Source organism: Telopea speciosissima, chromosome 6 (genome assembly GCF_018873765.1).
Source record: "Telopea speciosissima isolate NSW1024214 ecotype Mountain lineage chromosome 6, Tspe_v1, whole genome shotgun sequence".
Classification (NCBI taxonomy): Eukaryota; Viridiplantae; Streptophyta; class Magnoliopsida; order Proteales; family Proteaceae; genus Telopea; species Telopea speciosissima.
The window spans coordinates 22,986,811-23,012,853 of record NC_057921.1 but is presented as its reverse complement, the minus strand read 5'-3'; the positions used below and the strand labels follow the sequence as shown (position 1 = coordinate 23,012,853).

At 39.5% G+C, this 26,043-nt stretch overlaps 1 protein-coding gene across 1 annotated transcript; it reads right to left on the bottom strand.

Moving 5' to 3' along the window:
• Nucleotides 1–6,647: 6,647 nt before the first annotated feature.
• On the bottom strand, nt 6,648–25,281 carry LOC122664871 (transducin beta-like protein 3). Its single transcript, XM_043860897.1, has 14 exons — nt 24,859–25,281; nt 24,571–24,753; nt 23,075–23,224; nt 17,859–18,079; nt 17,406–17,691; nt 17,033–17,167; nt 16,563–16,681; nt 12,471–12,627; nt 12,072–12,318; nt 11,914–11,990; nt 11,710–11,829; nt 9,104–9,234; nt 8,860–9,034; nt 6,648–7,014 (listed from the first exon to the last, which is right to left on the bottom strand). The coding sequence occupies exons 1-14, from the start codon at nt 25,153–25,155 to the stop codon at nt 6,676–6,678; spliced, it is 2,637 nt and encodes an 878-aa protein (XP_043716832.1). The 5' UTR covers nt 25,156–25,281; the 3' UTR covers nt 6,648–6,675.
• Between the last annotated feature and the right edge of the window lie 762 nt (nt 25,282–26,043).

Here is a 26,043-nt window from a genome sequence, read left to right as displayed (position 1 = left end):
AGAGGACCGATTGGGCTGTCCTGGGTAGGAAGGTGCTGGAGCCGGCTGGTTCTCTCTGATAAATCAATGGGTGTATCGCGGGAAGGGGTAACCAAGCCCACACCAGGGATACATGTATTGGGGATTGTAATAGCACTAACCTGCCTTAGCTGTGTTGTTAGGTGGCTAATTAAAATAATATGGACTTACATATCATGTAGGATCATGCGGATTGTGGTTGCATATACATGCATGATGATATGTTTTACTCACGAGCTCAGTGGGGCTCACACTCTGCTACATATGTTTTTCTTTCTAGATGATTGTGCAGATAGATGCCACTGTGGCATGGAGGCTCATTACGAGGAGGAGAGCCCTCGTGATTATGATGCTATTGGTATGGACCCCAACAGAGGTCATGCCGATGATGCGAGCATTCTCAGTGTTTATTGATGAAGACTAGTGAGGGCCGCTCTTGATGCTTTTTGTCTTGGGGACTCCTTTTTGCTTTTGATAGGAGTTTATCCACATTCCTGTTTCTTGTTTAGTTTTTCCCTTTTTGGGGTTGAGTTATCTCGTCCTGTATATATATGTACTTTTCTTTTTGCTTAAGTACATGTCAGCTTTACTTTTCAGTTTGTAGGTTGTACTGGGGAATGTATCAAAACTTACATATGTATATATATATATCACCATCATTCCCGTATCACTACGCTTTCTCTTTCTTGGTTATAATTGTAGATTATCTGCAGCACTCTGATCTTACTTATGGTAAGGTTACGAATGAGGTACCGTGAATGTATTAACTGCTTCTAGATCCGTGGGATTTGGCGGATTGCCGTTATGCAATTCGGATCACCTACCTAATCCTCCCAGGGGGTGGTTGAGGTGTGACAAGAAGGTTCCCACGCTAGGCCCCCCAAGGTTAAAGTCAAGTTTCAACCAAGATAGTATGAGTGGACTCACGGACGATTTTAGCAGAGGTGAATCCGCCCCTGACTCCGTTCAGGCCAAAAAGTGAAAACAGAGCGAGCGGACCCATGAGTAGAACATCTTACTTGGATCCGACAGTGCATCCGTTCAACACCAAGGACACAACTAAAAGGGAGTGGATCCACGAGCGGATGTGCTTCTTGGGTCCGTCCCTGCATCCATTCGATTCCTGAGACATACCCGAGAGCAACTGGCCTCAGGAGGAGGCAAACAGAGTGAATCCATGCCTTCATCCGCTCAGGCCAAAACACAAAGATTACAGTGGACGGGCTAACAGCCGGTACCACAATTGATGGATCCGATCGTTCGTCCACCGGCAGTCTCTTCCGAGATTGCAAAGGGCATTTGCTCCAACTTGAAGCTTGGAGCTCCTCAGCACCTTAGGGTCATGGAGGGGGTGTCTAAGCCTCCCTAAGGTCACTAGAACCTAGGTTCATCTCATGGATCCAAGATCCAACAATGTTTGATCTCAAATTGGTCCAAGGGTTGGGTTTCAAGGTTCAAAGCCAAGGCTTAGCAGCAAGGGCTGCAAATGCAGTTCATGGGAGCTCAAACCAGGCCTAGGTCAACTCCATTAGAGTTCCAACTAGGGACTGAGCTCCACCTTGAGTCCCAAATGGAACTCTAGATCAGTCCAAGTTCAAGGAATCTACCAAAACAAAAGGGAAAATGGGGGAGAACCAGTTTCAAGTCTTACCTTGGTGAGATCCTCCAATGGAGAGGTGGAATCCAAGACTAGGTGAGCCCCCTTGGTCTCCTCCCTTCCTTTCCATCTTTTCTCCTTCACCTTCTTCTTCCTTCTTTGTCCAGTCAGCAAGAGAAGGGGATGTGGGGCAGCCAGCCATTTTGGCATAGCTCCCATCTTCTTCCCTTCCCCTCTCATTCCTCTTCCACTCCTACTTCCCTTTTTTTCCTCTTCCTCCTTCTCTTGTCTCTTCTCCCCCACGGTTTGCTTGGAGGGAAGAGATAAGAGAATAAGGATTCTCTTATCCTTTTAAGGGTTAAATAGGCCTTAGGCCATGTTTGGTTTAGGTCCTTAGAATACATTTTAATCCCTTGGGCTTTAAAAAGGATTTTAGTTTAGGTCTTAGGGCATGTTTGTCCCAAGTCTTAGACCATTAGGTCCATTTAGCCAGTTAGGTCCTGTTTGGGGTTCACCGTAAGTCCATAGGACTTAATTGTCCACTAGGGCCTGTTTGGTTTGGGTTGGGGTATATAAATCCCATTATTTACTTAATTTAGGCCACTCTTATGGTCCACTCATCCAATAAATGGTAAGGGTAGGGGTCCACATAGTCTAAAGGTTCAATTAGGATGTCCGGGACACGGGGGTGTGGGTCCCACAGGAAAATAAACGAAAAAGGCAAATGACAGCACGGGCGGATCCTTGAGCGGATTCAGTTCGAGTGAGTCCGTTTGTGACTCCGGTGCTGCTGTCATGGCCCAAATTTCAAGGAATGTTGCAGGGCTCTGGCCCACACTCCCAAAACTTCAAGGGGTTTTTTTAGTAATGTTTTCAATTCAAGGCCATCAATGTTGACCATGGCCATAAGGCATTACCCTTAGGTCAAGGTCTAAATTTCCCCGGGGTTTAGGGGTATATTTAGGGTGCGGGTGTAACACAATACGTTGGCTGATCCTTCAACAAAGCCCATTGCCAGAGATGTTTTCCTAGTTCATGTTAGGAACCTGGGACTCAGGTGGATTTGATGTGTATTTTTTGGAACACTTTTATGGATGGACATTTATTAGTATTAGTCTTACATATATTGATGCGAGTATATTTGTTTGAGCAATATTGTGTGTATATATTTATTATTGTGAAGATGTCACTAGGCATTGAATCGACCCACTCACACGGGTGATTCGCCTCAGTGCTTGAGGATCGTGAGCGAGATGAGCCCATGAGCATATGTGCTTGACAGCGCCTTAGTCAAAGCTAAGATGAGACCTTATTTGGTCCAACTTGGAAGATACCACACTTCTAAGTAGCTTGTAAAAAGCCGGATGTGAGGTTTCAGGCAGAAACCATGAAGATGATTGCGCTAGAAACTCAGGTTAGGCGCTTGGCGCAGCGACTACACTAAGATCTGTATGGCATTTATATTTTTTGAGAGTGACATGCGCACCTCAGTGGGAGTTATACTATAGCATACATATCATATTGTATGTGCTTATACTGACCGACTGTGAGAGTGACTGAATGGATCCTTGCTTTGTCACTGTGTGAGCCATGTGGATTATATTAATCCCATAGTACCATTATCACCTGAGACAATGTCATGCAGAGGACATCTAATAACGATACTTTGACGTTCTCCTTAGGATCATGGATGATGCGATCCAGCAGGAAACGATTGGAAAAGTTGTTGAAGATAATTGGATTGACATGAGGGGCTCAGAGAAAATCATCCGCAATTACACCTTTGTTTTGTGACTCATTGCCCGGATGACTTGTCGTATTTGTGATCGACGTAGGCATGAGTACATTACATACGAAGAGTTAGCACTACTCATCATGAGGGATTGAGAGTACTAGATCTGGAGTAATTGGATTGTTTGAGGTATTTCGATATTGTTTTTGAGTGATGTACTATGTTGGTTAGATGGAAGCTTGATATAGTACTTCTACCCTATATTATCTCAATAGGTCGCACGCCCCATTTCCTATATGAAGAGTTACACAATTGAGAGAGACTTGGATGCATAGTTGAGCTAATGCGCCCTATGTGGGTGAGTGGGAGATGTTAATCAAATATGGGCCTGAGACCCGGTCCAGGCTGCTCACATGGGGCAAGCTAGTCCAACCCACGAGCATGGGAGGTGGCTGACTCTCTCCCCCCCCCCCCTTCACTTGGACGATTCCTAAAGGGAGTCTACAAGGGGAAGGGAGTTTTAGGGTTTTAGGTTATAAATAGATAACCTCCCTAACCCTAAGTCTAGGCTATTATTCAACCAATTTTCAATTTCTCTTTGCTCTCCAAGTGTTTGTGTTCTTTGTGGGATTCCATCTCTTTCCAGGGATTTGTGGTGTGGAGTTCTTTGTGGAGAAGCCTATCGTGATTGTGGAGATTCATTTGTGTGCTCGTAACCATGATCTTGGCTTTTGCTCCTTCTTCCGTTGCGTTTCCATACATATTCAGGTATGATCCAAACCCGAGTTTATTTGGATCTGATTTATGTGATCTAACATTATCAATCTTCGATGCAACACAACTCATCTCTTCAGATGCAGGAAAAGACAGTAGATTGAGTTGGGTGCCATCAAGGGATCCCGATGGTGGGCTATAAAATATTACCTTTCCCAAATGACTTCAACAGAATAAGCCATCAAGTGACATCAACACAATCCATCTCTTCAGATTGATATAGATAAGAGCTTCTGCTCTCTAGGCTGAGCTCATAAGCAATCATTGAGAAGATAGGAATACTAGATATAGATTGAGTTTATGTACACAAGCACTTGCAGATCGAATGAAGAAAACCCAAAAAACCCCATTTTCTTCATCCATTCTAACAATTTTTCAGAGGTAAACAACAGGTTTGCTCAATTTCCACAATTTGAGTCTGTTTATCACTCAGAACCCTAACCTGAGCATAGATGTTGAGCCACCGTTGTTGGATAAGAGGAGAGTGGGGGTTGCAGCCTACGTGGATGGGTAGGGTTTTTATTGGTTAGGGTTTAGATTGTAGGGTTGTAGAGGGGTGAGGGCGGGTGAGGTTGCAGGAAAAAGAAAGAAGAAAAATAAGAGAGTGGGGGTTGTGGCCTGCGTGGATGGGGTTGCAAAGGGGTGGGGGCATGTGGGTTTGCAGGAGTCAGAGGAAGAAGAAGAACAAAGGGAAAGAGTGCATTGAGGTGGGTCCTTTATAAGTAAGGGCATTTTTGTCACAATAGGTTTTTTACCAACACCGTTAACGGACTGGGGCTAAGTGAAACCAAGTTTGAGTAATTGTCGAAAATGCAGGGGAGGTTCGCTGAATTGTCATAAAGGTCAGGGGAGGTCAGTAATTTACTCAAAAAAAAACAAAAAAGAGGAGTGCTCTTCATGCTTGTTAATGTCAATGATTATGGGTCATTTATTAAGTTGGATCATATGATAAATTGTTCTCAAAAGGAGCACAATGGAAACTTTCACAACTCCACAAGGCCATTGATCAACTACAACCTCAGAATCACCAATTGTTTCCAAACTATTTTCATCCAGCATTTATCGATAGAAACTCATTTTCCTTTTAAGTGTTACATTGATGCTACTATCATTGTCCTCTTTGAAAGAAACCCACATTATGTGGAATAGCCAATGAACCACTATAGAGCTTCCAGCTTCAAATTCCAGTACCTATTATTTTAAGTATTTTTTTTCCTGTTTTTGGGTGAAATCCTTCTTTGATAAATTAGAGTAAAACCGAGGTTTCTCATCATTTTCCTTCTTAGCAAGCAAACCTATGCGCCAACTCTACTTCAGTTCTACATACATGTGATCATTGCGTAAACTGAGAACAAATGTCATATAGAACTGGAAACAACTACCAGTTCCAACCAAAGAAATCAGTAGAATTTAAGTTGTTTACTGCCTCTCACAGCACAACAGCTCCCTTAAGGTTCTCCTTTACCATAGCAAGCACCAATTGAATTATGTTTAGCTCAGCTTCCAATGTGCCGGTGCTTTTTCCGTAGTTGGCTTGAACACAGATTTCTGTTGAACCTGATGAGAAGTGCACTCCATGCAGCATGGTTAGATGATACGTTAAAAACTCCCCTCAGTTAAGATCACAGCAGATGATGATACAGTGCCACTACCCTGACCCATGTGCCCAGCCGTGGTTCCTCTCCACTTCTAATTCTGAATACTCCACCTGAGTTCCACGTTAATCTCTCCCTTAATCCTCTATTCCATTCTGATTAGTTGTTCTTTAGTCTCTTCACTGTTTTCCCTGTTATCATGGTTTGCTACTTTTGTATCTGTTCCGGGCAGTAGTTGCAGCCTTAAAGTTGGATGCTAAAACGTCTCAGATCAAGTCCTTGGATCTGAAATTTTGTGGCTTGAATCACACCCAGGAATTGATCCTAACTAACCACTTTGAAATCAAATGAACTTCTCTATATTGTGAGAATCAAATCACTGAATTTAATCTCGTCTTGTCTTACACCAGGCCCAACTTGCAGAAATGTCTGATTGCTTTCAACCTTGATTTCTGGGTCTGCTACTGGCTATATAAGAACCCTGGAAGTGTAAAATCCAAGCCTGAAACCTCATGCTGATCTGGCTTAATCCTGTTCCTAACCTAAGGTAAGAAGGCAAGCAGTCTTTCTTTCTTGGGACAGTTAAGTACATAAATTTAACAGAAAAGGACAGTAGGATTTTTGGAACCTTAGGTTCCATTAAACATGTCTTCTTACCTTACATTAGATTCATATGGCACCATATTACCTATAAAATCTTTCTTCTTTCTAATCAATAAAATGGGAAAGGCAATCCCTTTAATATACAGCGTTTCTTACTACAAAATTTCATGTGCAAGGTTAAACAACTAAGAAAGCTGAAAAAACCAACAGGCTAAATATTCATTCCCAGTAAGTAGGCTTTCATCACAAAACAGCCAAAACACAGCTAGAAGACGAACATGAATATGAGACCTTCGTGATTACATTCTTTTTTTTTTTTTTTAAAAGGAACCAATGGGATTGAGCATTGACAAATGTCATGCCTCTAATGATATTGCGGAGGCATCCATGTATGCCACTTGCTTGATTTTCTTCTCCGAACCTCCTTTGGATTTGTGTGATTTTCGTTTCTTAGAGGACACCATCTCCTTGACAATTTGGTTTTTATCTCTTAATTCATCATCGGCTTCCTTCTCATCTAGGTGCATAATAGATTTGTCTTCCACTGCTCTGACATCAGTTTCTGGTTCGATAACTGACATTCCGGTAAGAGTATAATCCAACAAATATGTGCTTCTTATAAGCCGGTCTATTCTACTGAAATGCCGCTGTGAATATGGTATAAGACCTTCAAGAAGTTCACCAATACCTCTTATCTGCAAAATATGACATGGCACATCAAACTATACCTTCCATTTACAAAATTCAAGTAGTAGTAGTTTAATTCTTCCTCACCATCCCTAAATTCTTACCAAAAGTAAAGCTAATCAACATCATATCTTGATAATTTAAGGGACAACAAACTAACATGCTGATTTGGGTCCTTAACGGTTGGAAATAGACACAAGTGAAAAAAATGGACCCACAAATAAGGGTAACCATCCTTTCTTGATTACTTTGGACGGTTGTGAAGGAGAAAAGTTGTCATGGTTAGATATCTAACCTTTTTTTGGGGCTGGGGGGGGAGGGGGGTTGGGGTTGGGGGACGCAAGATATCTCAAGAACTAATAAGTCCCTCCAAGTTGTTGCTGTAGATCCCACGATTAACCAGAAGAAGAACCAAGGCCCACCGAACCAGCTCCAGATGGACCAGATCAAGCCAGCCCAGCAGTTATTCTAGAAGGGCCAAGAGGCAAAACACTGTTCACATGAACAGTGTCACTGCCCATATTTGCCTTGTGTGGGGATGCTTTTTAGAAGATCTTGTGGACCAATCAAGTGGAGAAAGCTTCTCTCCTAATCTTGTCATAGTTTAGTTTCTATTTTCAGTTTATATTAGGTAGTTTCTAATTTGGTTATCTTTGCATTTTAGAAGGATGATTTATAAAGCCTTTAGTAGTTTCTATTTTCATTAAGTTTATATTTTCATTAAGTTTCTAATTTCCATTAGTTGCTAAGTATGTCAAGTTGCTATTTTTTTTAAGTTTCTAATTTTGTAAGCTAGCCTACTTCATCAAATAGGCAGCCCCTTATTGTAATAGTTAGAATTAATGAATGTAATTTTGAGGCATTCTTGCACTCGATTATGGGAGTAAAACCCCTGTTCAACAGCTGGGATAGTTGTAAGTGAGAAACCCATGCAGAGAGAGCCATTCCCGTACCCCCCTCCCCCCTTCTCTTCTATTGCAATCGATCCTTTATGCTGCTGTCTCTGTTGATCATACAAGTGCTGTGAAGAATCCTTCGAAGGCTGCAATCAATCCCCAAACACTCCAAGTCTGTTGCTGCTGCTGCTGTACCCATCAGTTGAAGACCTCTGCTGCTTCTTCAAGTTGTCTCTGCTGCAACATCAGAGTGGGATGACTCCACATTCCTTCATCAGAACCTGCAGAGTTTTGGAGCATCACCCCCTCCATTCGATCCCCACTTCTACCCCATTCCATTGGCTAGAATCCTCCATATTCACAAACCTTCTATTTTTATTCCCCCTTCATAACTTCACTTCTGTCCATCTAAATTACACCAAACTTGCTACAGATCACCTACCCCACAAGGCCTCCACTCAATCCAGATTTGAGCCCAAGCTGAAGGTTGGCTTGACCTGCAAGGCTTAACTTTCTAATTTGGTGTTGCTTCCTTATCTCACTTCCTCCATCAAAATTGTTTGAGACTTTCAGCAGTGCTTCTACTCCATACAAGCACCAATTGACCTGAGTTTGAACCCTTTCCAATGGCTGGTTTGGTTATTATTTACTAACTAATTCTGATTTTGTTTCTAATTTGATATTCTGCTGCAACCTATCATCGATCCTACTGTAGAGTGGTTTTTAATTGAACCCCTTCTACATTAGTTGTGCTTCCAACCCAACGTACTACAGGAGGGGTCCTATGAGAGAATTGGTCACATCATCGGCTAGGCTGTTGGTAGGCTATGGTCTACCCAACAGATACTTGAGACTTCCAAATAATAAAAGCACAGAATGAAAACCTCAGTATCCACACAAAGGTTAGTTGTTTAAACCTAGAAATACTTGATCAAGAACATAGTACAGAAAACACACCTCCATAACATCTGCAGGAGGAAAGATGTTGAAAAGCCGAAAAAGCACAAATTGTGCAACATGACAAAGCTTCGGCTTTGTATTCCATTCTCGAACATATTCAAAAAGCAGTTGAAGTTGTTCTTTCCCAAGGCCACTAAGAGCCTTTTCTATCTGATCTCCAGCATGCCTCTTCCTGTATACAGACTTGCTCAACTAAAATTATGAAAGGATGGAAAGATAGCACAAGATTTGGTAAGCTTACCTGCAAAGTTCAGCAAATAAGTCAAAAAGTTTATGGGGTCTGCGAAGCTCAAAGGCAACTTGGATTGCTTTAGTATAATCAGCATCTGCTACAGCATTTTCTAGTTCTTGACCTCTTAGAACTCCTTCCTCCTGCAACAGTAAAATTTGTATGTAACCACAGTCAAAAAAATTAAAAATAAAAATAAATAAACATCAACATATGACAATTAAAAATCTGGGATGAGAGAACCAAGTTATAGAAGGCAAATCAATAGAAACAAAAGCAGTGCTTAATCAGAATACAATAACAGGAAAAGCTTTCAACGATGCTCATTTCTCAAGAGGGTAAGGGATGGACTGTATGTCGACCAACAAGATAATTTTAACTCTGGTTTATATTTAGGGTCATCATATGGTCCAATATAGAGGAACCTACAAGAGTTCATCAGAATTTATCAATTGTGGGTTATTTTAGGCATTTAAATATATAACTAATAGATTATTAGTTTAGATTAGTTTGTTAGTTATTCATGTGAGGGATACAAGCATGGTTTAAAGTATCGACCAATACAATACGGACCGATACAGGTATCGGTCGGTACCAATACGATACATACCGATACATCTTTTTTTTTTTTAAATGGACTGTCTCGGATTGTATAAAAATGTATCGGCCGATACGATACGTATCAATACATATCGATACATCCAGTAAAGGGTTCTATGGGTGGTTTAATACGTATCGGCCGACACGGCTCGATACATACCGATACGCACCGATGCATACCGATACCATCGATATATTCCATTTAAAAAAAACATTTTCACTCAAACTCGATACAACTCCAATTTTCACAGAAAAAATAAGCAAAACTATCAACCAAGAGACAAAAATCTCACATTTAATCTAGGTTTTTCACACTTCTGGACTCAAAAATGAATCAAGAGTGCTACAACATCATCCTTTGCATCATCCAATACTCTTCATAGCTATAGACGATTACAACATGTAAGAAACATCATCTTTTATAACAATTTCAATTTCATGCACTTGTCTGGTTATACATTATTCTCCATTTTAATGTTTATCATAGTTGTCATGGCGTCCTGACGCTGGAGAAATGTGCATATCGACCAACGCCGTGGCATCGCTGTTTCCCTAAATCTCCTATTTTAGCTTTGGTTTCTGAGTTTTTTCTTTCTGGGCGGTACTACCAAATTCTGGAAAGCCATCATAGGATCCTTACACACACATTAATTGGTTCAGAGATTTGATCCATAAGTTCTTCTCTTGGGTGATCCATACCTGGAAGTTTCATATCCAGAAGTCTCTCTTTCTATGAGATTCAAATTTTCGAAGTAACCTGCAACTAAGACATCCGCCAGATCTGATTTCAGATCTCACCATTCGGTTGCCAACAGAATTTTGGGGCTATTTCTCGCTGGAATCGGCATACATTGGCACTGGGATTTTGTTCCAGAAATTGCAAGGAGAATCATCTTCATAAGGAGTTTCCTCTGCTGGAACTACTGCAGTTCACCGCCTCTCTTTCTATCGTGTTATTGCAAGGTTGAAGACGACATATTAAGTCTTAAAAATTGCAAGGACAACTTATATTATTTACATAAAACCCCTTATATTCTCTATTGCTATTCTGTTTAGCCCATTCAGTTTTCTCTTGAACTCCATTAAATTACAGTTCTGCCACTCCTTTACAACTTCAGATTAATTACAATTCTGCCATGGTCAAAATGACCGCCATGGCACGGGGGACGTGTCAATATATCGATCAGACACCCCTCCACCGACTTGGATCGCCGTGACACCGTGACAACTATGGTGTTTATGCATGACACTTGTATATTGCTTATTTATATTGATTTTTGTTCCAAAAGTGTATTTTCATATGTATCTTGACCATTTCTATGCGTATTTGTTGTGTTCGATACGTATCTCCAATACGATACGATACATCTCTTAAAATCACCCGACTGATACAATACCCAATACCGATACTTTAAACCTTGGCTACAAGATTGGCAATTAGGGAATTCTATATACAGATTGATGTACAAGGTTTTGTTCATATACAAACTTTGCAGCTCTGGTGCTCTACCATACAAGTTTACAGTGTGGAGGTGGGTTCCTTCAAATTAGGCGAATCCCCCACCCTTTCCCTTCTTCCCACCTTTTCTTCACTTTTTCCCTAGTTTTCATACTGCAACAATGTGAATCTGTTCAATGCCTTGAGGCTTAGAACATGAACAGAAGTGTGGAACCTGAATTTTTTTTACCAGCCTACGCACACACATAAGTAATCCAATTCCAGATACACACTTCATCCACCCTCCCCAAGCACACAAAGCACAATAGGTACTAACTTTGACATTGAGAAAAGACAATCTGGGTGATCTATAACTGTCACGATGTTGTGTACATCATTTAAGATCTTAGCAGAAGATAGTAACTATTAATGCATGTTGAATAACATGATATCATTATCTTAAGACCCATAGAATCATTACTTTTAATCTGAAATTGAAATCCATAATATAACTTCCATCCTAGAACTAATAACTCCAACAGATTATATAATCAATAGTGGGTTGGTGAGATCAACTTACTTCTCTAAGGAAAGCTTCCTCCTTGTCAGAAGCAGTAGAGTCATACCATAGATTGATAACGGCATCACCACCACCAGTTGCAAGCATTTCAGTCTTCTTTCCAACAGCCAATGCCCAGACCTGCAAGGAGAAATTTATTCAGCAATAAACCAATAACTAGGGGACAATTAGTAAACGAAAGAAGTACAAAGGCTGATTCAGTACCTTGTCCTCATGTTGGTCATATGTAGCAATGCATTCATTTGTCTTGACTGTCCATAGCTTTACCAAGCCATCAGCACCTGCAAAGAAACAGTTTGGCAGTTAAAGGCATAATCAAAATGATACACATGATGGATTTAGGCAATAGCATGATTCTTTACCACAAGAGACAAATTGGGTCCCGCGAGTAAGAAACGATGCACATAATACACTCGATGTATGCCCTTCAAATGTTTTTAAGCAGGAACCATCCGATATAGCCCATATCTTTATTGTCTTATCGCCCGATGCCGTTATTACACATTGATCAACTGGGGAGAACTCCACAGACCAAATCCCCCTTTTGTGCCCCTTAAGTACTACAACTGACACCAGATCCGGAAGTCTCCACACACAAGCAGTTCGATCCTAAACAACACAAATCAAGGGTGAATAAAAGATAAAAGAAAATAAGAATATTCTAGTCTTTCAAGAATTATAAGGCTATCATTCGTAGCTTCTTTTCTTTTGTCGATTTTTCTCTCACTAAAAAGAGAATATAGAACAATAATGCCACTAACCTGGGAACCACTACAAACAAGATTATCATTCGGTGCAATAGCCAGAGAATTAATATCTTTATCATGGGCTGCCACAACTGCTTTGGCTTTCAGACTAATGGCATGCTCAGCATCCTCTGAGAGACCATCCAAACTCCACACCTTAAGGGTCCGATCACTAGTTAGAAGACAAAATAAGGATTAATTAATATCAATAAATATTAAGCAGATATAAATTAAAAGGATATGGAGTGACATTAAAGCACCATCAAGTGATAAAGTTCTTCACATAACCTGAAAGACAAGAGTTGAATGGAATGAGATGATGCATGTAGCCAAACCCAATTCTTGGAATAAGGCTTAGTTGAGCTGATTAAAATACTTAGGTACCAGTGGATTATATTGTAATGGTTGTATTGAATATGGAAAGTGAAATGTGTACCGTGCTAGCCATCCGATGCAATTCAAAGTAACAACCCTACCGACTCAAAAAAATCATTAGATAATGAAGTAGCATACAGAAGGAGGAGAGCATTTTTCAGCAAAATAACTTGGACAAAATCATATACGGAACACATGGAAGTAATTGTTTTGACAAAACGTTTCGGTCATTTCGCTCAAACGTTACAATCCCTTTATATAAATGCAAGACTTCGTCATAATTCATCGAAGTTTCGAGACCTCTCGCTAATTTCAACCAAAATGTGCAGAATTGCCAGAAATCTGGTATTTTTAGTTAGATCCTACATCTTTTGCTGAATCAAAGCTTTGTGGTATACTTTGAAGCATCTACTTCAAATTTTTGGTCAGCTATGGCAATGGCATGCACCATCCTTTACCCTAGACATAGTTCAAGGTCTCGCCGAGATCTCACAAGATCTTGGTGAATATCTTGATATTTCAAGCTACCAAGTCGAAACCAGCCACGAAACAAGAAAAGAACATAGGCTCAACAGAAATTTCAGTCCAAGATTTTGTATCGGGTTGAAATGTTACAATTCACCTTCTATAAATACCAAAACTCGATTTGTCTCTGTGGAAATTTTGAACAACTCTCAATGGACTCAACTGGTTGTCAATTTTAGAAGAAAATCCCCCCCCCCCAAATCTCCTATTTGCTCAAATCTTACCCAAACAAGCATGAAAAAAGAAGATTCGTTGCTCAACAACAACTTTGGAGAATTGGGTGGAATATGCCATATCAGGACAAACCTGAGGCCTTAAGTCAAACTACCATTTTGGGAGTGATTTTAAAAAAACTAAGGGTTCCACTATGTTTAAAAAGAGCATCCCAGTGCACGACGCTCCTGCTACTGCAGGGTCTGGGAGGGGCAAATCTACGCAGCCATATCACCTACTTCCCGATACTGTAGAGTTCCACTATGTTTATAGGGCCTAAAAGAGGTTGTCCTACAAGTTTCATGACCTAAATAGGTCATATGGCTACCAAAACCAGGGGCTGAAATTTCAAAAATAAAAAAAAATCATCTTGGCCTAGATCTCAGTATTTCGCCAAGACAACTCGGTTTTTGGGCTGGCCAAAACCATGCCTAAGCCGAGACATCGAACCTTAGTCTCAAAGGCTCCAGTTCGGGTATGGCTAATATAGTTCTTCTACTTCATTTCCCACTCAGTTTAAGGTCAGTCACATAGTAGGTTGTCTTTGTGAAGAGCATCTTTTGAGACTCTCCAAACCCCCGCCCACCCCAAAAAAAAAACACAATGTATGCCCACTCAACCAAGCAGTTATGGTGAGTCCACATATGCATCTTCACGGCTTGATGATCTCCTAGGTTGGGTTACCTTCAATATGTTGACAATGCTAGTTATAGGGTTGTTCTAGTAAAATTCAAGGTTTCTTCAAGCACATAGTTTGAGGTCTTGGTCAGGCCCAAAATCGAGTTGTCTCAGCCGAAACCATGCATTTATTTTTTTCAAATTTCAGCCCTTGGTTTCGGGGCTATGACCATACGGACCGATACTTTAAAACATGTACATAGGAAATAAGTTTCAGTTTCTAATTCCAAATAGGACTATGATTTTTATTTATTTAAGCATTGTAACCAAACAATGGATACAATGAAGTGAATAGAATTTTGATTGGGTTTGCCCTCCATGAGTGTGTTGTGTGTGCGAATGTTTGATCCCCTCTCCCCTGCAACTCTGATTTTCTTCTCAGAATCCTCCCCTTCTCCTAACCGACCCTCCACCAGTTGCACCGTTGATGTTACTTCAATCGGATTTAAAAAGTATCATGCTGCAGCCCTTTCAAGACCATAGTTTGTTGTATATGAGAGGGCTCTAACGTACATAAATTTGCTTCAAGATCGAGAACACCATGTCGAGATTCAAGCCATGACTGACCCACCACAATGGCATATTTAGGAGAAGGAAATATGCGACATTGAGCCCTATCAAAATAAGAGCAAATAGAGAACTCAAAAAATATCATCAGAATTAATGATGATTTCACCAATTGCCAACAACATATCTACCACTGATTTCGACAAAATAGATTCACCAAACTCTTCAACTACGAATAAGAAATCTTTCCGCTGGCAAACGAACTCTAGTTCGGAAAGCTAAGGTATCTATGGCCAGTTTAGGGTACGCTTTGATACCAAATTAATGCCGATTAAATAGATAAATCTACTTGTGGTGGGCAGGAGAGAGAATAAGAGGTTGTTCTAGAACTGTGAACAATGTCCGTGAACAGTAACATGAACAGTACTTTAAATGAATAATGAGAGAGGAGAGAAGAGAGAAAAGAAAGACAGGTAGAAAGGAGAAGCACCAACCTCCACTTAAAACTAAACCTTAACTCATTCCATTATTAATCATTTGGTTTGGCCATAGTCCTACATAACTTTATAAGACTCAAATCAAGAAATAAAAATAGAAACATAGATTCACCCAATCTCCCATTGCAAACTTTAAGGGAGGTTTCTAAACTGACTATAAAACTGAAAATAGAAACTACTCAAGAATAGAAACAAATTAAGAAGGAAACTGACCTAAAGAAGATTGACGCAGTATTAGTAATGGGGGGGTTAGATTTCGTTCTAGCAAAAACGAACCCTTGAATCCACAAGGTAGAAAACCCTAATTTCGCAAGAAAAAAATAATAGAGAAGAAATCGGCTATTTTTATAAATTTCAAGATGAAGATACAAGCTCCCAAAGAGACCTTATATAATAAGTTATAGGATATTCCAAACATACAAAAGTGTACCAAAATTCAAAATTCAAAAACTGGCGCTAAAACTTCGGATCCCCAGACGGCCTTGAAAATGATAGAATTGCAGAAAAACACCTTGTAGATCTCTCTCCCTTTTTCGAAAACATATTATTCTAGTGATTCTGCCAAGTGTGTGTGAAGTTATGCCATCTAGAAGTTAGCCTGGGAAAATTGATACTTTTTGTCAGACCGGTCACCCTTCTACCAGTCCCAGTAGTCCAAGAACTGTGCCGATATTTCCTCTACATCAAGACTCAACTTATAATAACCTAATCCAGCCCAACTATTACAATATAATCATTACGGAAATATAATCCAAACAGAATCTGGCGTTAACAGTAACACGTAAACAGTATAAATGCTCAGTCTAAACTAGATAACTGGTTCACAATTGAACAAGACCAACCCAACCCACAAGAAATAATTTCTTTCCCCTTTCTAGGCTCCTAGCAGAACACATCATTGCTGCATCAAATACATTTTTTTTATCATAGACGAGAATTAAACATAAATCATTACTGCAATAGCCATAAAAACTGCATTAAATAACTTCAGGGAATAAGACAAGGGGCAATTAAAAGAAGGTTACAACTTCTTAATTCACCACTTTGGTGACAACAGGTTATTCCCTATATATATATATATATATATATATCAGTGTGTGTGTGTGTTTGTGTTATCACTGCAGTTGAGTTCAAGTGAAACCCCCAGTACAAAACACATGCAGATTTCTTCACATAAAAACCATTAATTATTTCATAGAGCAGAAGAGCTACTACTACTTGAAATCAGAAAAGATAATGACTTATAATGCAACACACATTCTGGAAGCAAATCTGGATTCTAGTAATAGTTGGTCTCCATATGAGAGCTCACCTACTACCACTAACAAAAAAGTTCTTCCGTTTCTTAGAAAAAGCAACAGCTCCAACAGCTCCCATATGGCCCGTACCAATTCCAACACAACATCTACTCTCATGCTCCCATAATCTAACCTGCAACTCCGAAGTCAAAGGTGGGATACAGATAATAAGATAAATGACAGAGATAGAATTACCACAAAAATTACACATTCAGCTTCCAGGAAAAAGCTAACTAAATTTATTTTAATAGTAGAAAATGGAAAGCTAAGCTGGAAACATCCTCTATGTGAAGCAGGGGTAAGGCTGTGTACATTACGACCATCCTCAGACCCCGCAGTGGCGGGAGCCTCGTGCACTGGGGTACGCCCTTTTTTTAAAATGGAAAGATAAGGCTTTACTTCCAGTTGCAACAAGTAGAAAAGCTAAGGAAATTTGTATAAGCAGCAAAGCCCTCAATAAATGCCAAACAACAGAGAGACTCACACTGTTATCTTTACTCCCAGTAGCAATCAGTGTCTTTCCAGAACTTGAAACACATGTGCCAATGCTTAATACAATGTCAGTATGCCCTTTCAGTACATAGGAACATGACATGGATTCAAGGTCATACACTCGAACCTGTAGATAAACTCAAGTAATGAAGTCAGAAGCAGGAATACATATGCAGATAGGTACTCTTAAGGGCATGTACAAATCAAATCTAGAAGTGCTGTATGCCAGAATAAATGCCAGCGGGATCATAGAACTACAAATAAGGCATCCTACCTGGAAGATCACAATCATATCTATCACATTATTTGGACAGTACAATCAATATGGTCGACAAGCAAGAAACAGAAAAATCAACAAAGATCACCTGCTCAAGATTTGTAGCTACAGCAAGAAACTGTTCTTCCTCACCCAAAAACTTCATATCCACAATCTCTTCATTGTAACCAACAAGCCTTTTGCTTAGCTTTAAGCGAAATGTCTCTTCAAGGATTTGCATTGGGGAGTAAAACAGGAACTGCTGATCAGCAGTAACACAAAGTAATCCTTGATCCATAGGCAGCATCACAGCTGCAGTAAAACCTCTTTTCACATCATCCTCATCTGAGCTGACAGTCGCATCAGAAGATTGCGGCTCAAACAGGCACACTGCACTGTTAAAGAAAAATCAATAGCAGTTACTGAAGATATTCCACCACAAACAAATTCAATTTTTACAAAATAAGCAAGAAAAATGGAGTGAGATTTATATATATATATAGAGAGAGAGAGAGAGACATGTCAACTGCAAAGAAATAGAAAAAAAATCTCATGAACATACCCTTCAGAGGTCCATATGCGTACAATTCCACGTTCACCAACAGTAAGAAAGAAAATTGGTGGTGAAACACTTTTCTTTTTCTTCCTGCTGGATCGTTGGTACGAACCCAAAAGGGATTCCCAACAGGTTCTCGCATGAATAACACAAACAGCTTCAAGCACCTCATATGTTGGTACAGTTATTTTGAACCCATAGTCATTGAGATCCCATATATTTACAACCTGAGATAATTTGAATTCAACTTATCATTTATAGGCAGACAGCTTAAACATGAGATTCAGAGGATCAGTTAAATAGTATTCAAGAAATGAAGAAAATAAAGGTGTGTGTGTGGCGCACATGCACATGCATGTGTTCTTATCTAGGAACATTTGTTGTGAGTTTGACAAACACATTTTTTGGGCCTCGACCTTCCCAAACAAACCTTGACTAGCATTATGACTTTCTATAGTGTTTTATGAAATTAGACACAAGATGAAGATGCCCTAAAGTATTAATTACCAAAAAAAAAATTAAATACTTAGCTCTTAGCTATATAGAAACCCAGGTGTAGACTCAAATAGAGACTGTTGAAAGCTCTTGCATATCTAAGATTAATCTCTAAACACAATATGGAGATAGAGAGATGGAATTGATTTGAATGGTTACAATGAATGGACTCCAATTATAAGTAGATAACAGAAAGGTGGATCCTGTAATTGTCCCTTACCCACACCAAGGGACACTAGAAAGTTATTTAGTAATTACACACCCTTATTGGAGTATCGTATAATTTAAACATGTAACATTTTATATTTTTATGGTTCTTAGTCTTCCCAATATGAAGAAGAGAACAACTCGCTGAAATGAAGTAGAATATAGTTCTCCATTTAGGTAAAGATAAAAGTACAGCTTCAATTGAAGACCAAGAACCATAAAAATATAAAATATTACATGTTTAGACTCAGATCACCCCCTGGTGATGCAGATCCTAGCCTCCTCGAATTGAAGAAGCCACCCTAAACCTAGGGTTTTAGTAGGAGCCTTAGTTTAGTTTATTTCCATACTTAGTTTTTATTTTGTGTTTTTAATTGAACCGGGTTAAATTGGTTGCGTCCAATTGGTTCAATTGGTCTAATTTAAGTGAAGTGATCCTATTGGCTAAAAGATTCTTATATCCTATTGGCTACTAGGGAATCTTCTTTTGTTTTAAGTGAAGTGATCCTATTGGCTAAGAGGTTCTTATATCCTATTGGCTACTAGGGAATCTTCTTTATTTTAAGTAGTTTAAGTTGTTTTTAAGTCATTAGGGGTAAATGAGTCTTTTCCTTTAAGTTTTTTATTTGTTTTTAAATTGGTCCACCTCTCCACGATTTAAGTGGGAGATTTAAATTGTAATAGATTTAGGAATAGGCCTTTTGGCCATTTATTTAATAAGAACCGTGGGAGAGGCTCCCCCACCAGTTTATGTTTGAAATTTCGTTGCCTGCTGCTATGAATGCTGTTGCTGCTGCTGCTTGCTCTTTGAGAGTGTTCCTTGTGGGTAATATCAAGGATCCCTTGTGAGTCATATCAAGGGTTAGGGCTGGTGGACTCCGGCGACTCCTTGCATCTTGTAGATCGGGAGGTCCTTCTTCTTCTTCAATCAAGTTTCTCCAACCTACCATTCAAGAACCTGCTATTCAGTAAGTTAGTTTACTGTTTTATTATTCCCCCTTCTCCTCCTAACCTTCCATTAAAACCCTAATCGATCCCATAACCCTAGCTTCATCTATAATCATTACAGCCCTATTCCCTCATCAGTTTACACTCAAAATCTAACCACAGATCCATCACAGCAGACCCTCCACTCGACTGCCATCTCAGCCCCAACTTACAACTCTAAATCCTAATCCCCTCAGCCCTCTAAAACCTCAAAACCCTAGGATTCCCAGGTCAGTCACTTCTGCCCATCAATTCCCCTCCATATGCTGATCGAATGTTCTTCCCCCTCATTGGAAAACTTGACCAGAACCTGATCCCAAACTTCCATCTAAAAACCCTATTTTTAGCCTAGATTCTAAAACCCGAAACCCTAAACCTAAATTTCTGGAATTTCAAAAACTTATTCAAACCTAATCAAACCTAGTTTATTAAGACCCTTAAAACTTGGATATTAAAACCCTATTACCATTAGTTAACCCTAACCCTAAGTTTTGCCCTATTTAGCCTAAGCTGCCCCAAACCAGCAGCCTTGTTAAGTGATCCTAGTACCCTGGCTCCTAGTGGGACTTGTCCTACCTAGGACTACATTACCTGGTTTTTGAAAAAACTCATCCATCCCCCTCTACAGTAACGGTGTTATCTTAAGTCTAACCAAAAAATGAAATGTCACATTTACCCTTAACCCATTCACCCTTTAAACAAATAAAACAAAATTTTCATTTTACTATTGGAGCACCCATTCCTCTGCTAGGGCATTCGCCTGCTACGGTAATTCTCTCTTCCATCTTCTTCTCCTCCTCCTTGTTCTCCTTTTGCTCCTCTGCTACGGCATTTCTCTTCCATTTTCTTCTCCTCTTGCTGCTCTGCTATTGCTGTGATACTCAAGTAAGCCCCTTCTTCTGGTAACCGCTTCTACCTCCTTCTTGTTCCCGTTGCCGCTCTGCTACTGAAACCCCTTCTTTTGGTAACCCCTACTGAAACCCCTTCTTCTTCTCTTGCTTCTCTGCTACTGTAACCCCATTCTTCTTCCCTTCTACCCCCTTCTTCTCCTCTTGCTGCTCTGTTACTGTCACCCACTTCTTCTTCCCTTGCTGCTTTACTACATCATGACATAGAATCTGCACTCCTTGTTTCTCAGGAAAGATTTCAACTGATTTGGTTGAGCAAGACTTTCAAGGAAGACCAATAGTCCTTCAGGAACAGTCTACAGAGAATATCACTTTGTTCTTTACAACCTTTTTTTTAACTTCTCTTCTTCTTCATCTCAATCTGTGTTCTTCTCTTTCAGAACGTTTCCGGATTTACAGTTTACTTTAGAAGATTTTCCGGACTTATTTAAAGGGATTATTATTTCTCTCTAAGTTTCTATAAATTCTTCATCTTCTCTACCCAATCTCCATCTCCACTTCCCCTAAAAACTGTTAACTTGATTAAAAAAAAATACATCAGATAAGAACAGAAAAGATCGAGAGACCTGCTAAGAAAAAGACAGAATTGAGAAGGAGGGGTAGCAGCAAAAGCTTATCAGCCCTTGAGTTTGAAGAGCTAAAAGGGTCCATGGATCTGGGTTTTGTTTTCTCTAAAGAAGATAAAGATTCAAGTTTGGTTTCTATCATTCCTGGGTTGCAGAGATTGGGGAAAAACTCTGATGAAAAAGAGACAACCATTGACGAATCTGCAATTCCAAGACCTTATCTTTCTGAAGCTTGGGATCTTCAAAATCGAAGAAGTGAAGAGAACCCCTTAATGAATTGGAAATTTCCTGCTTCCAGTAACGCAATCGACATAAAAGATCAACTCAGAAGTTGGGCTCACACAGTTGCATCTACCACTTCACAACTCCGGTGGATCTGCTTCCATGTGCCATTCGATCAGGCACAAGCACACACGAAAAGCGCTAACCCCACAGAAAGCAAAACAATCGAAAAAACCCTAAATTTCTAAACCTCAAAACGAAGACAACTCAGGCTGATTTGTAAATTGTAATGAGATCTGATTCTGGACTCTGTAGCCAGAGAAAGTCACAGTCTCAGTGAAGTTGAGAATCGATCAACGAGCTTGCATGATTGCAGAGAGAAACACAAATACACAGAGAGGAACAAATCACGGTGGTGGTTGTTAAAACCCTATCTCCATTTGGTTTAGCAATTTGAGGAAGAAGGAGAGGGAATATTCCCTCTCTGATTCATTGCTTTAATTTTAAAAAAAGAGTACATGTTGGGTTGCAGGTCATATGAGGAAGATGACTGATTTTGGGGTTTTTAGTTACAAGGGTAAAATCGTAAAACAACATTGGTCAAGGGTAGTTTAGGCATTTAAATTTATATAACTGGCTGACATTATCACTTAACAGCAAAAAAATAACGGTAAGGACTAATTTGTCATATTGGGGTCTAGTACAAGGGGTGATTTGAGTTTTTTCAAAAACCAGGGGGTGATCTGTAATTTACCCTTTATTTTATTTGGTGTCAAACTGCTATGTACTAATGGTGTAATGCTAAGTGGAGTATTAATAGGAAGTTATTGCTGGGGAAATGGTTATTAGGGAGTTATTGTTAGAGGAGTAGTTATTAGGGAGTTATTTCTCCTTTTTTATTTTGGATTTTAAAAGACAATGTGTTCTAGGATGAAAGGCAATGAAAATATGCAGGAATTTGTGAGATCTTCTCTCATTCTTTGCAGCATAAGTGATTCCCTGTAAACCTCGGAGTGAATCCAAGTTATTGTGAAGCCAAGCACCCTCTCTCTCTTTCCCCTGCTTTTTTATTTTTTGGCTACCACCCCCTTCTCTCTCTCTCTCTCTCTCTCTCTCTCTCTCTGAGGACACATTCTTTGAAGTTCGGTAGCGACTTAACAATTGATCACAGGAATCCAGCTCACGGGACAGCAAAGGTACTGACCTATCATGTATCCTTTATTAAATTTCATAAATCCTCATAATGAATTTTTACGCTTGTATTTGGATATTTCATCATTTATGTCTGCTAATAAACCTGATTTTCTGCATGTATGTTATGAATTGTGTTTTTAGACCTTCACAAACCCAAATTTTCTCAATCCTAGGACACGTATTAGATTTTCAAAATCTGTCCTGCACCAATATAAGACCATGGAAACTCCAATTTATTTCACTAATGGTAAAGCAAGGTCCCAGATGACATAGCAGAGAAAAGATAGCTAACTGTCTAATCAATACAACAAGTGACCCAATATGCAAATCAAAGCATATTTTCACAGTGAAAAAGCAATGAAGTACAAAAAAAAAAATTGTTGTAAATGAGTTTCTTTCTAACATGACCCATGCTATTAATAATTTACTTGAGTCAAACTAGAACCAAATGAAATTCCTAAAGTTGCATTAAAATTTTCTTCCGAGGACATGTTTCTATTTTTAAGTACAAGTAATTTAGCATGGCTAAAACACGAGCCATAACCGCATAAGTATACATGTTTGGATTACCAACCTCAACTAACCATTCCAAACTTACAAAGATCACTAGCAATTAAGCAAGATCAAGAAAAGTTTAGCATACCTTGTCTCTTCCAGCACTGAGTAAGGCCCGTCCATCTTCAGATACTGCCAAGGCAGTAACTGCTGAAAAATGCTTTTCTAGTACTGCCACGCATTTTTTAGTAACAAGATTCCACACCCGAACCGTTGCATCATCACTGCCAGAGAACAGCTATGACAGCCAAATATTGTGTCCAGAAAAAAATGCAAGGCAAAATATAAGAAGACCAGAACAGGAAAGCAAGAATTCTCATTTCAAGGCTGTAATCTATGTAGTTTGATTATGCTTGTAGTGAGAAGTAGGCTACTTTTAGCAAAGAAATATGCTTTTAATCAATAAATAAATTTCAACACAATCTGGTCATAGAGCTAGGAACAAAGAGTGCAAGAGATTGTCTTTTCTCAAGACTGAAGAAAAGCAGGGAAAATGAAAGATACATCAACAGACCATAGAGGAAACAAAGGACACTCACACATCTGGTTTACGGATACCCACTATTAACCAAAACACATCACTGGCTAACTACAGCCACCATTAAGGTAAGCAGTATTTAATAAAATTCAATGATTAAGAGATGAGAAAACCCCTCCTACCACAATTCTCATATATTCCCAAGATACTAAAAACCCGAGGTGCGATGAAGAGCTAAAATTTAAAATCTGACAGAATCTCATATAGCCAGCCCCAAAAACAAGTGCAAAATGACCACAATCAATCTCTAGAAACTCCTCCAATACCCAGTGCAGGACTTGACATAAAATTTTATTCGATGAAACAATAAGGAGAACTAAGGAACACATTAAAGTTGCAATACATAAAACGAATCAAGCAATTGCAAATCACATCTCTAATGTGTAAGAGAATTCACCTCACCCTGTTAGCTTGCACGAACAAATGGTGTCTTGAACTACTATCTTTTTGACCACAGACAAGGGGAATTATTTTAATGGGGAGAAGAGGGAGTGTGTGGATATGTGTGATCCCAAGTTACTTATTTACTATCTGCATTCTAAATGGAAGATTTCAGACATTTGCAAGTCTCTCTCTGGTTTTTTTTCTTGAGCAAACTTAGTTTTTGCCATCTAGCAAATTACTTGTTCCAGAGACTCAAAAGTATAAAACAGAATATCTGCTACATATTCATTGCTGGATCAAAACTGGAACTCCTTAAGTCAAAGAAAGAAGTCAATGCTTCATTTTCTCAAACTTTACAATTACATTCATATAGCTAGACAACAATTTTATTCTTCTTTAATTCTGTATCTCCAGCCCAAATTTCCACATGTAGTCAAGCTCAAATATCAAAATCTCATTTTGCCTTTGTGACAAACACATGTGCCTTTTTTAATGCGTGAAAAATCAAATAGAATAAATTATAGTGATTTATAAAGCAAAACTAGGAAAATACTTCAATTACAGTGACTCTGCACAACAAACTAACAAACAAGTGATAATTAAGGTTTCAACAAAAAAACAAAGAAGCTATAATTGAGAAGAACTAAAGAACTTGGACTCACAAGTAGCTGATTTGGGTCGGGGTGGAAAATGATACTGGTAACAACTCCCTTGTGACCTTTGAAGTAATGCGTACAGTAACCTCCATCAACATCCCATACAAGAACTTTCCTATCTGCTCCAGCTGTAGCAAGCAATCCACCAGACGCATCGCAAGTCATGCCCATCACAGGCCCATCATGTCCCTACTCAAACCAAAACACTTCTTTCATCATACCCTCTAGCCAACTAAATTGTTGATCAAATACATAAAAAAACGTACACATTTTGCACTTCATTCATCTCAGTACCTTCCAAGAACGCAGGCATTTGGAGGACGAGAGATCCCAAACCCTAATTTGTCTGCTATGGCTGGCAGAGAAAAGGAGTTTATCGTCAGGGCTGAGAGTCAGAGCAGTGATACCCTCTGAATCTCCCTCAATAGTTGACTTAATCGAAGCATTCGTCGCATCGATGATCTTTATATTGTCATCGCAGGCACAAGCTATAAAAGATCCATCAGAGGATACAGCGAAAGGTCCTCCAGTATAGAATTGTTGCAGAGAAGGGACGCAGCGATAGTTCTTCTTGAAGCTCACAGACGTCATAGATTGATACTCGGAAGATAAAGTTTTGAATGGGGAAGAGTCTTTATACTAAAAACTGCAGCTTTTCACTCCAATGAAGAGAACACAGTTCAAAGGCGGTAATGGCAACCAGGGGTTTTGTCCAATTTGGTGCAAGTAGGAGGATAGGGTTTTAGCCGATGCTTGCAGGAGAAGGTCTGAGAGAGGAGTTCGTACCAGCTCTGAGAGAGGCTCTTCGCTGCTCGCAAGGAGAAGCTCTGGTTTTCGCAAGGAGGGTTGTGACCTTAATTAGTAAGTTCGGGAGGAATAGGAAGACGGAGACGGAGACTAGGAAGGAGCAGGGGAATCGGGAATGAAGAAGATGAATGGGGAAGGGGTTATCTCACCGTCGGGTGTCGGCTAGGGTTCGATGGTTCGACTAGCAAGGGGCGGGGAGTTTTTCCTTTTAGTTTCGAATTTTTTTTAGGGTAATTTACACATACCACCCCTAAGGTTTGAGGAAAGGATAATTTTACCCTTAGTTTTTGAAAATTCTGCGTACCCGTGAGGTTTGTAAACGATAACAAATAAGCCCATTCCGTCAGTTCATGACCAACAACGTTAAAAATTTAAAGTGAACTGACAAAATTGTCCTTGTAAGAAAACAAAAAAAAAAAACCTGCAACTCATCTTTCCCAAACGATTTGGAGAAGACGAGTTGCAGGTAGGGAACATCATAAATTCCAGATTTGTTGTCGCCTAGGACTGCTGGATCGATCCAAATCAATTAGGGTTTGAAAAAGGAGAGGATCCATTACTTAGTTTTACAACATTAAATATGAGTATGCTTGTAATCGATAAACAGATTTGAAATAGAAAATTGATTGAAGTGCTCTCACTATGGGTAGGGCGTGATAATTGGTGCGAGGT

Excerpts from the sequence above, each read along its gene's own strand:
- LOC122664871 (XM_043860897.1), bottom strand. The coding sequence starts at position 25,155 with ATGACGTCTGTGAGCTTCAAGAAGAACTATCGCTGCGTCCCTTCTCTG. Across the intron at positions 24,754-24,858 it reads AATGCCTGCGTTCTTGGAAG|GGACATGATGGGCCTGTGAT; the intron begins GTACTGAGATGA and ends TGGTTTGAGTAG. Across the intron at positions 12,319-12,470 it reads TTGTTTGTAGTGGTTCCCAG|GATCGAACTGCTTGTGTGTG; the intron begins GTTAGTGGCATT and ends TGTGTTGTTTAG.